The sequence below is a fragment of the Cynoglossus semilaevis genome, chromosome 2, assembly GCF_000523025.1.
Source record: "Cynoglossus semilaevis isolate Cse_v1.0 chromosome 2, Cse_v1.0, whole genome shotgun sequence".
NCBI classification, from domain to species: domain Eukaryota; kingdom Metazoa; phylum Chordata; class Actinopteri; order Pleuronectiformes; family Cynoglossidae; genus Cynoglossus; species Cynoglossus semilaevis.
The window spans coordinates 16,643,468-16,655,524 of NC_024308.1; the positions used below are offsets into that span (position 1 = coordinate 16,643,468).

General features: G+C 44.6%; 1 protein-coding gene across 3 annotated transcripts in view; it reads left to right on the plus strand.

Moving 5' to 3' along the window:
- cracd (capping protein inhibiting regulator of actin dynamics) overlaps nucleotides 1–12,043 on the plus strand; it is a 16,269-nt gene extending 4,226 nt beyond the window's left edge. For 2 of the 3 annotated variants that reach the window (XM_025054176.1, XM_025054177.1), the window contains exons 2-9: nucleotides 5,450–5,621; nucleotides 5,738–5,870; nucleotides 5,950–6,105; nucleotides 7,040–7,243; nucleotides 7,335–9,597; nucleotides 10,924–11,108; nucleotides 11,183–11,342; nucleotides 11,493–12,043. In XM_025054176.1, coding sequence (XP_024909944.1) covers nucleotides 5,450–5,621; nucleotides 5,738–5,870; nucleotides 5,950–6,105; nucleotides 7,040–7,243; nucleotides 7,335–9,597; nucleotides 10,924–11,108; nucleotides 11,183–11,342; nucleotides 11,493–11,653 — 3,434 coding nt within the window. In that variant the 3' untranslated portion in view covers nucleotides 11,654–12,043. Of the gene's footprint in view, nucleotides 1–1,360; nucleotides 1,894–5,449; nucleotides 5,622–5,737; nucleotides 5,871–5,949; nucleotides 6,106–7,039; nucleotides 7,244–7,334; nucleotides 9,598–10,923; nucleotides 11,109–11,182; nucleotides 11,343–11,492 lie in introns of those variants that run through there. The other variant, XM_025054175.1, reaches the window with a different exon arrangement.
- The last annotated feature ends 14 nt before the right edge of the window (nucleotides 12,044–12,057 follow it).

The window sequence follows — 12,057 nt, forward strand, 5'->3', positions numbered from 1 at the left end:
AGTCGTCATAAAGCAGTGTATCTGAGCCGTCATTGACGCTGATTTGGCTTCAGTCAGATGCTAAACTCGATTGGTCTCATCACATCTCAGGGGAATCCCATAGTAGAAATCCTAAACCAACCTCAGTTACTTTGACTTTGTTTATTTATCAATATTATATCATTTATTTTTATTTAACTTTTGCCTGGACAAGATTGTCTTTGACACGTTGACAGTAGCAGGTGTTTGTGTTTAAAGGGCCAATGACACAAAGACAACGATGCTAAAGCACATGGCTGTTAAACCATGGATGTAGGTACCTCTGTTACTCACTGAAGCAATTTATTGTACTGTATTTTCCAGACTATAAGTCGCACCATGCACCGTGAAGAAAAACAAAACATATCTAAGTCGCAGCAGTGCCCTCTATCTGCTGTCAGTGTGAAAATAACAAACATGTAAATTTTCAGTGGTAGAGGAGTCCCAGATATTTTATTATATAAGTTACACCTGAGTATAATTCGCAATCCCAGCCAAGGATGAAAAAAGTGCGACTTTTAAATTGTTTCCGTGATTGCACTGTACAGTATGAACTAAGCCCTGTGTTAAAATATTTTTACGCATATATATTTTTTGAATTTATCGGAATCTTGTAGGGCTTACCAGATTTTCCTATTAATTTCTTCCAAAATATTTGAAGGTCAGATTGACATTGAGTCCAACAATTGCAGCAAATTACTCTTTGCAGTAGAGCACCAGTCTGTGATCAGGCTGCTGTGAGCGTCTGTTGTCGCTGCCATCAGACCTACTGTTCGACTCCTTTACTCTTCAGTGCAGCATTTTGGTCAGACTTCACTGCGCAGAAATAATTGGGCTACTCAATTAGACGACTCACTGACAACAAGTGCAACATTATCACTGTGCTACTGAGAAATATTGCCTCCTAGGGCAATAGCTGAGAAAACAAAAGTACTGATAAGAAGTGGATTAAAGAAAATGTATTTGCACCTGTGCCCCGTAATTACCTTTACAGTTCACAGCCATAATTCTGGTTCAAATACCTTGAGTTTTTGGCGTGTGATGTTCTGTTTGTTTCTGTTTGTTAGACTATGGCCAGGCTCCACAGCTGGTCAATCAACACTTTCGATTTTTTTAGGGTTCGTTTTTGCAACCAGATATATTCATTTCATCCATTCATTAGCATATTGATAATCTACTGTAGATAAAAACATAAAACATAGGCAAAATGTACTTTTTCCACATTGTGATTATTAATTATATATATATATAAAATATAAGGAAAATATTTAGATTAACATTAGAAATGATTTCTGAACTGTTTTCTACCTACCTGACCCATTACCTTATTGAGTTAGTGGACTAACTCTTGTGTAACTACCATACACTTGGTTTTCCCTTCAGTTTTTTCCAAGTGAATGGTTTTAGTCTTCTATCTGGTTTGATGTTTGATGTCATTGTCTAAATATCTTATGGCCGAAACCCTCCAAGAATGGGAAAAAGAAATATCTTTTACAAAGCCTTGTAAAAGTTTCTCACGCACCTCAAATTCATCGCGTTTTCATTGAGCAGGGTGCACATCCTGGTCGGTCATGCTTTTTTAGTTTGGCGGTGCTTCCTCACCTGCACTGTCCCATGTCGTCCTCCATGCCCTGTTCATGTGTCTTCCACGTGTTCCTACAACTGCTGCTCACAGACCTAACCAACCCAAACCTGCTGTTCTGTCTTCTGCTCTGTATCTATTTCACATCTATTTCTTCCAAAGCTGCAGAGGCGACAGCAGCAGCAGCCTCCCCCATCCGGGTAAAACAACTTTGTGCAAAAAGGGCATGTCAATGTTCCCTAAGGTTTTACTGCAGTGGTGTACAGCCATCTCAAGCTGTGCAGCTGAAATAGGTAAACTGTTTACACAGCTCTACTTCATATGTCCGTCTGCTTTGTCAGCAAGCTACCTGTGCTGTACAGTGATGGCACCTGGCTGCTAGTCACTAGTGGTCCGGTGCAGAGCTTTCCCCATCAGAGGATGTTGAGCTGCTGGGTGGTTCTGGAGCACTGAGATGCAGCGTTGTGTTGTGCCATACTACAGTATGATGCAGCTGTATCAGTGTCCAAGATGTTTCTCTGCTTGATGCTTCTCTCATTTCAGCTCCATTCGCTCCCAAAGTCTGTCCTTTGCCGCAGTACACAGCAGAGCCAGTAAACACAGATCTCCGCTCGACATTAGGACCAACTCCAAAACACGCATTCAATAAAACTGAAAGCCCACAGTATCTCTTTACAACAGTAAATACAATGGGAAACAGTCTCAGTCTGCCTCTGTTCACACACCCCCAAACTACCAAACATGCTTGTTCTCTCCCTGCTCCGAGCCGGCTGGAGTCAGCTGGGACAAAGAACCTTTTGGGATGAGACATTTCTGAGAGAGTTGATCCAACTTTGTCCCCTCAGGAAGGAAGCCCACGGCATGCTGATCCCACTAGAGACTGCAGGCTTCTCTGCAGTTCTCTCAGTGTCGTCTCAGTCACACTGCTGCCACGGTTGCTTGTACAGTAGTTGTTGGACACCACACTCATTGCTGGCTGCGGTGCATCAGAAAACCTCCGGCTCAAGCCCTGTGCTGCAAACATGTGTTTTCTGGACAATGTAGAGTTCAGGAAACAGCGTGTTTTTTTCTCTCTGTCAGTTTATGACATCTCAAGGGAGAGTCGTGGTCTGTGTGTAATTATTTCTGCTCATCTCTAATCACCAGGCAGAGCAGAGGACGGTCTGTTGAGAGTCCACATGAGCGCTCAGCTACTGTTAGAGCCTGTTCTAATTGTGCTATGTATTTTTAGAGCTACAATTCCTTCACAACGATGTTACGAAAGAATAGGCTCACTGGATTTATCCTGTCTTTATAAACAGCACAGACTATTGTTGTGCAGTAGAACTCCCTCCGTCAACACTAAACACTTTCTCCTGTTAACCAACATCTAAGTATGTTCACCACGTCACTCTTTCGCCACAGCCGACGTGTGCAGTGATCATGGAAACGGACGCTGTGGAAACAAAGCAAGACATGCTTGTAGAGGTAACCCAATCCAAAGGCCCAGGTAAACAGGAAAAAATAGTGCTAAAGTCACACCTTAAAGAGACAGTGTCCCAAAAAAAAACCCACCATTCCTGTTGTCAGAGATTATTTACCTTGTTGTCACTGTCTCTTTAAGAACTGCATGGTGTGTTTGACTTTTGCTGATGATCTGCTGTGTTTTTCTCTGACCTCTTTGATTGAAGTGTAATGGAATGAAAGGTTTTTAGTCAGGTGTGTGGGTGAAAATGTTTTGTCTAATTATTAAGGCATTCATGTGTTGTTGTTTTTTTCAATTACATATGTTTAGATTTAAGAGCACAAGCAGGATAGTCCATGTTGTTACATAATAAAAAACAAAATAGAGAAAAACAACAACTAGCATGGTGTCAGAACGCCAGGGTTGAAAACATGCTTCTCTACATCAGTGGGTCGGCGGCGCTGTCCTGTGGCGCACCACTGAGGTGCCACACTGCAGAAGAAAATGTCCTTTCATGTTTAATGCATGAGTGTGTGATCATGCCTTTGGCAATGCATTATGGGGTTTGTACCAGAGTAAAAGGCCTGTACAAACACTGACGCTGAGTGAGCATGCAGCAGGGAACAGTGCCACTCTCAGCGTTCGGAGTAGAGGGGAGTGGGTGGAACAGCCTGTTAGAAGCAGTTCCACTTTTACAGGTGTGGTGTTGAAACTGTACGACACAGTTTCACAGGGATGGAGAGAATACAAACACGGGGCAGCTGCACTGCAGATGAACACTCTACTGCACCTCTTGGGTCGCAATAAAATAAATAAGAAGCTGTTGTTTAAATTGGATTGATTTCAGGGGTTACTGCATATTTTATCACTGTACTGATTCTTGTTCTGCTTTTAAGCAAAAAAAGCATTCCACTACTTAGCTACGTCCAGTTTTCTACTAGTCTAACTAACTAGCTAGTCTAACTAACTAGTCTTTGATTAGCTCTAAAGCAACAATACTACAACAGGTGGTTTTAACTGCTGATAGGGCACACAATCTGAACACTGGATATTCCTTAGAACACTCGAGATGTTGATTTACAACAGCTGCAGTTTAACTGTAACCAACCCCGCAGCTAACTCTTCAACAACCTGACAGCCAGGCCTGCACGCTGCTGCTGCTGCTGCTGTTTTATATTATAATAAAAATTCCAGAGGCTATAATCTCTAGATTGTCTAACCACAGTGACTGTCCTCCATCCTGTTGCTGTGGTGTTTGCTGTGTTCTGTCTTTTGGAGGCATTTTGTTGTAAGTTTTTGCCATTTAAAATAGAATATTACAAAAGTCATTTGTAATAATTGGCAGTCTCCTCTGACCTGCAGGGTCGTCGTGATGACTGGCTTTTCATCTGTATGTTCACAAGAACAATGACAAATCTCCATAAATTATCCCTCAGTTGTTCAGTTGTTGAAAGACTCTATAATGTGATACAAGGAGTCAACAAGAGAAGACATGCAGCCCCAGGTCACTGTGGAAATAAGTTTACTGTATCATTTCCCATGATGCCCCTGGGTTATTGAAATCCCACACCAGTTGCTACTTATAGCTCTGAAAGAGATACAGGCCGAGCTGCGAGAACGCCTGTCTGCACAGTGGTGTAGAGTGGCTTTGTAGTTCTGTAACCTCATCCCCCGAGTTCATGCGGCAGATCTTCTCATACATGAACGTCTGAGACACAGAAGAGAACGTGGGTAAAGAGCTCTAGAAGAAACTGCTCTGTTCTGCAAATCAAAAGGTCGTGAACATTACACCTCCTTACAGGCAATAAAGATTATGGAAAATGATGAAAGTAAAAGTCCAAAGTTAATTTTTATTTTTGTCCCCAACTTCCTCATGACTCCTGTTTATCTCCCCTGAATGAACCATTTTATTGCATGACATAAAGTATATTACATGAAGATTTTGGGATGTCCTACGTAACAGACGTACATAATTATCTTTTGCGGTGATTAGCCCCAGATATGTTAATCGGTTACTACTTACTGATATCATTTAGAGTTGGTCAGATATTGGAGGACATCTGTGCTGAGACACACTGGTCTTTAAGTCCTGCAGCCTTTCTTGAATGTCTGTGTGTGAGGACACAGTGACAGAGAGTGTAGTCACTGAATGGCAGTGAGTTTGAATGAGTGTTCACAGCTGCCGTAGGTGAGTACACAGCAGCAAACCTAAAGAGCCGAGGTTTTCCTCTCATTCCATCTGCTGTTTGGTTTGGTTTTTCCCTTCACCTTCCTAATGCATCTCTAACACAGAACACGCCCATCTGCAACTTTCTGCTCCTTATCTGGCTCAAAGGTGGCACATAAAAAGTCCACATCAGGATGAATGTAATACAGGCTATCACACTTTCCTGTCACTATGACAGAGAGAAGACGGCAAGGCAGATTCCAGCCGTTCAAACGACTGTTTGGGAAGAAGAAGAAGAAGCAGCAGGTAGACGGGGGTTTTGATGGAGCGGACTTGAAAGCCAGTGTTTCTACAGGGGAAGTGTGCAATGGAGTTGTGTCTGACGATGAGGGGGCCGTTCAGAATTTAAGGTCAGTACTCAGAGAGTGTCAGTCCAGAGTCCAGAGAATGTTGACCATACAGACATTTCATGTTACAGTCTGTGATTGTAAAATGATTGCACAGTATTACACTCCTGTCTCTGCAGGGAGGTCAATCCCATCGGATCTCGAGCCCTGTCACACGACAGCATCTTCATTCCGGACGAGCCCGTGACAGAGCCCACCCTGGATCACAGCATGTCCCAGGAAAACGTATCTGACAAAGTTCGGAATCTGCAGGTGAGACATTTGCTCGGGTAACTGATCAGTGATGCCGTGTGCGTTTGAAATCTCAAACTCTTTGTTTTTAATCACACAGAGACAGATTGCTCAAGGTATAAAGTTTGGCCAGAGACCACCTTCCCTGAGGAGGAGCGAGGGAGATGAGGGCAGCTCAGATGAGGAAGAGGTCCCCCAGAGCCCCCTGAAGGTGTTGGCCCAGGTGGAAGCTGAGCCACCACAACCGGAGCCAAAGGTCGGTTCTGTGCGTGTTTACACTGACCTTTGAAAACATCCGTTTTGTAACTGGACTGCAAAACAAATCCAAACTCAATTATACGTTTTTAAACCAGATTTTAAATGGATTTTACTGGCTGACGCCGTTGCCAATCATACACCATGTCCACGCCTACTTTCTTTGGGGTTGGGTGACTGTGCAGGGCTCGTTGATCTTTATCAGCATCAGCTGTGATCAGTGCAGAGTAGAAACAGTATGAGAGTCAGGGGAAGTGCAGCTCTGTGTGCTGTTGAAGTGGTATTGTTTTTATCTGAGGAAATGGACACGTGTCCACAGCGTTTTGTGGTGGTATAGAATGAAGATACAAAAGTGCTGCAGTGTCACTGAGCTGCTGCTGCTGCTGAAGTGGAGGGCCAGAAACACAGAAGTCTGAAGTGGTAATGCTTTTATTGAAAGTCATCTTGCGGTGTAACGTCTTTGACTTTTTAATGTTAATGTTCTATATCATACATATAGTGCTTTTCTAGTTCTGATGAGCATTTAAAGCAGTGATTCTTAACCGTGGGGCCGCGGCCCACAGATCAGCTGCGACCACCATTATCAGGTCCTCATGTAAAATTCAGCTTATAACCCAGGGTTGGGCAAAGTGTTCCACAGAGGGCCGCTCGCTGTGGCTGCAGGTTTTTGTTCCAACCAATCAGCCATTTAATTAAGTGATCTGAGTCTTCAGACAGCTGATTGGTCAATCAGTGTGTGGATAGGTTGGAACAAAACCCTGCAGCCACAGCGGCCCCTTGTAGAGCACTTTGCCCACCCCTGTTATAACATGCGGGCAGCAGGGACAATGGCACAAGTAATTAATATGTTGTTATAATAAGTTATCAGAGGTGATGCTGTTATTTATTAGGTTTAGAAACAGTTGTGTTAAGATTTTTTTTAAAATCTAAATCAGGTACAGGGGACCCAGACCCACAGCACCCCAGTAAAGTCCCCACGATCCAAACGGGTTCTTCCACCCACCGGCACGATTGAGTCCATCAACCTGGACGCCGTGCCACAGTCGGGTCCTCGTCTAGACAACGCAGCTGCCAAGCATAAACTCTCCATCAAGCCCAAAAACCAGAGAGTTTCGCGCAAGCACAGACGGTTTACACAGGTGAGCTGGAGCTGGAGTCAGAGAACAATGAAATCCAAACTTGGTCTCTGTATCATTTCTAATCATTTAATTCTTTGTCCTCTGTCCTTAGGATTTCCAAGGCGTGTCCATCCCTGGTGTTGTGGAGGAGGAACATGAAGCAGCGGGGGTGTCTGGTGTTGATCAGCGCAGGGCTTCTGTGGAGTCACTAGAAACCATTAAAAAGCAGCGCCTCCACGAGGAGGAAAAATTGGAGGCAAGAAGAAAGAGAGAACTGGAAGAGCAGAGGCTGAGACATGAGGAAGAAGAGCGGAGGAAGAGAGCAGAGGAATTGAGGCTACGGGAAATAGAGGAAGAGAACGAAAGGTGTCGTAAGCAAAAGGAGGAGGAGGAGCAAAGGAGGCTCAAGGAAGAGGAAGAGGAAGAGAAAAAGATTAGAGTAGAGGAAGAAAGGAGGAGACGAGAGGAGGAAGAGAGAAAAAAGCAAGAGGAAAGGATGATGCGCGAAGAGGAGGAACGTCAGGAGAGGGAGCGGGAGGAAAGGAGGCAGATGGAAGAGCGAAGGAGGAAAGAAGAAGCAGAGAGAAGGAAACAACAGGAGAAAGAAGAGGCTGAAAAGAAGAGGAAACTGAAAGAGGAAGAAAAGGAAAGAAAGAAAAGGGAGGAAGCAGAGAAGCTGAGGTTGGAAGAGGAGGAAAAGAAAAAACTGGAAGAAGAGGAGAAGCAGCGAAAAAAAGAGGAGCAGAGGAAGTTACTGCAAGAGGTTGATGAAGGCACAGATCCACAGGAGAGGAAGAGGAGAGCAGAGGAGCTGCGTTGGAAGGAGATGGACGAGAGGCAGCGACCCTTCTCCTTCAAGGTTTCCTCTGGTGAGAACCAGATTTTGTTCCAAAAGGTCAACCTAACACCTGTTACACCAGCTTCCAGTCACCAGAGCGGCGGTACTGCAGAACAAGGAGAGGGAGTTAAGGTGTCTCCCCCTGAGGGACCAGAATCCCCCAACCTTCCTGCTTCTTCATATGTCCCTCACACAGCCATCTTGGTGACAGGAGCACAACTCTGTGGTCCAGCTGTCAAGTTAGACCAGATCAGAGACACCGCCTGTAAATCACTGCTGGGCCTGGGAGATGACAGGAAGGCCCAGGGAACACCACCCATGAAGAGCAAAACGTCCCCTGACCGCAAGTCCGGCAAAACTAAATCCCTGACCGAAGCTACGGTCTCCTCAGACGCAGACGTCCTGGCAGAATGGGCGAGTATCAGATCAAAAATATTCAAGGGTGTTGAAGAGGGGAAGTATGAAGATTACCTGGACGGGAACAGAAAGCTCGCTCAGCCCAGTGGTGAAGACCAGCCTGCCTTCCCTCACGCTAACCTCAGGAAGACCATGTCCGCCAGCGCCAAGTTCTCCATCACCCCGGCCAGGATGAAGTTTGGAGATTCAAACAGAAACTCAGAGGTGTTCTGTGCCGAAGACAAGGAGGTGGGAGAGCTGGCCACTCCCCCGGAGAGACCCACCACACTCTCGCCAACTCCGACTAACAAAACCCAGAACAAGACGAGCAAAACTGTCCGAATTGTAGAGAGAGGGTCCGAGGAATGCGTGTTTGCCAAAGACCTTCCCTCTTTCCTGGTTCCAAGTCCTGGAGCCAAATCTGATGGAGCAGAGTTGAAGAGCAGAAGTCAAAGTGAAACAGGGATGTTTGAAAGTAGAGAGGAGGGAGACGAACAGGATGGGGAGGAGAACCCCTCACCTTTTGGCATAAAGCTAAGGAGGACTAACTACTCCCTGCGTTTTCACAGTGAACAGTCCTCTGAGAAAAGGAAGAAACGCTACAGCGCCGGGGACAGCTTCGATGGCGTCCCTTCGCCACTCACCCCCATGGAGTCGGACTTTGAAGTGTCCTCCGTCTTTTCCGACAAATCCAGTCCTGATTCTCCACAGAGAGAAGGCAACATCTACAAGTACCTACACGCATCGCCCTCCCCTTCTGGCCCTCGGGCAAAACTGGGAAAGTCTCCTAGCCCAACCTCGCACAGTGAAGGGGAGAAAGTGTTTTCAAAACCACCGCCCTACCGAAGGTCGGCCACCTCACCCAAACCTACAGGTTCAGTCCTTACACCTCCCCCATCACCTTTGCCTAAACTTGTCCATGGGCCTTCGTGCGACGCCTCCGTTCAGAGGACAGCGTGTGTGGAATTGTTCAGTAGGGAGCAGACACTCCAGGAACCTTCACCGGTGGCTCAGGTCCTCCACAGCAGCCAAGGCCAGGTCCATGGAGAGGAGGAGCCGAAGGAGAAGAGATCATTCTTCCCTTCGATCAACATCCCCTGGAGGGAGAAGGTGGACAGAAAGACAGAGCTCATCAAGAAAGGTCCGTGTCACTGGGTACTGGGGTTCATTCTGGTTATGGGGAAATCAGGATTTAACACAGAAAAAAAGTCTGAACAGCTGATTAAGTTAACAAACTTTGCAATGAGGGAAAATCAGCTGCAAGTTTGAAATATATTCAAGCTTCCCATCAGGATTGATATTTATAAAGACATTTGATGTCAATCAATTCAAAGGTCTTATTTAAATTAACTGGGTAGCTGTGGATTAATTACAATTAATCACAATTAGAATTTATCCTGATTAATCATGATTAATTAATGTGAATCCTCGACGCTAAAAATGTTAAAAATCAGTTTTTTCTGTATATTGCTGGAACAGAAAGATGGATGATGTATGTGCTTCTCACCTCTTACAGCAAATTATGTCGAAAAACATCAAGAAAAAGATACAAAACTAAAACCATCCTAAAGTATGTAATAACTGTATTTTTTTCATAGAGTTGGTGGATTTTAGTTATTACTAAACGAGTTTGTTTCACTGAGTCATTGTCCTCAACAGTGTTACTCAGTCCACAGTGCCTCACACCCCAGTTGACAGTTGTGTCAGTCAGCTTGTTAGTCACACTTATTTACTGTGAGGCTGCCCTGACCTGGAGTTGGAGCCCCCTGCTGGATCAGATTCTATTTTAAGCTCCTGCAGTGTGTTTGTAGTCTGGATATATGTACAGTGTGCATTATTCTGACTGTGTTAAAATTCATTTACATTTTTTAAATGGACTAATCTTCATAAATGAATTAACAGGTTAATTGCGACGGCCCTAATATTTATCTTTACAAGTGCAGTTGTTGTCAGGGGTTTATAGCTCTCTGGTTAAACATTCTCTTTAATCTGTCGTGTGTTAAGTCACTATTGATGTTTGGAGCATATTAGTGAGTAGTTCTCTCATTGGTTAGTGTAGTAAATTCTGACTGCACCCACTGCAGAAATATTTTGACTTCAACTGCACGTCAGCAGATATTTTATGTTTTATCGCTTTTACACGAAAAAATAATTTTACGATTAAACTTACAACCTCCATTTAAGGAAAGTAAGGTTTCTAATTTAATATTATAAATAAATCTCCATTATTTAGACAGGAGGACAATTGAAGAACTATAAGTGGTTTCATTAACCAACTTCATTCTCTTTAATTCTTCAAAAATCATGTCAGACATTGATATCCGCAACAAAGGCATTTACACAGGGAGATTTCTCCAAACACTCAGGATTATTTTACCTTCACATCATCGGAGACCAAATTCTGAAGCTTTTGAGTTCACAGTCCATTATCAAAACAAAACATTAATGACGACGCGTCTCATTCCAGATAAGCCGTCCCTACAGAGCAGACACTCACTGGACAGCACTAGAGTCCAGGAGAAGGAGGCGGGGCCCTTATGGATCACCCTGGCGTTGCAGAAACAGAAGGGCTTCAGGGAGCAGCAGCAGAGCAGGGAGGAGCGCCGTAGCCAAAGAGAGACCAAGCTGGCTGAGAAACAAGTCAGAGACAGTGTGAGTGTGCTCCCGACCCCCTTTGGCTTTCTTTACTGGACACACAGTTTTCTAAATGCTGCTGCATTGTGCAGGTTACACTGGTCAGCCCCACTGAGGGCAAAAGCAGTGGATGCTTCAGTCTGTCTAAACCTCAGACACCAGAGGAGCCGAAGAGACCTGAGAGTCTGCTGGGACGACTGGAGCGAAAAGAGCAACTGAAAAAAGCCAACACTTTACCAAGCTCTGTAACTGGTGAGAAAACCACAAAAATGTTTTTTGTCTTTCTCTCTTTGTCAAAAAGCACTTCAAAAACCAGAACACAACATCAAAAATGTCTTAAAACCAGAAACCAAAAACACTGTCATATCTGTAACATGTTGTACCGTTGGTGTGTCGTCGCAGTTGAGATTGCGGACTCTACGCCGTCGCCAACTGCTGTTAAAGAGGTGTCAAAGCGCTTCCCCTCCAGCGATTCCCCGCAGGTATCCACCGAACCCGCCTGGCTGGCCCTGGCCAAGAGGAAGGCCAAGGCCTGGAGCGACTGTCCTCAGATCATCAAATAACACTTTGACCTGCATCAAGTCTGCACACTGCCCACAGACACTCGAGCACCGGGGAAGTCAGCATCCATTAAGATCCCATCTGTCGACTCCTGACTGAAACAAGTAGAAGTCCGCTCACCTCACCATCACACACACACACACACACACACACACACACACTGGCTGGTTCTATAGATAAAATAAAGTGCGCTTCACATTCAAATAATCCAGTACAACTGCACACATTATTTAAACAGCTGTTGCAAGCATGCACATATTATACTAACAAAGAGAGGACAGAGAGTCCTATGCAGCCAATCACAGCCATGGCTGGCCATTGCAATAGCCAACTTCAACTGTTTTTATTTTAATATTTTTTTTATATTTGAAGCAACTGTGACACCATGGTTGAAAAAAAAAAAAAA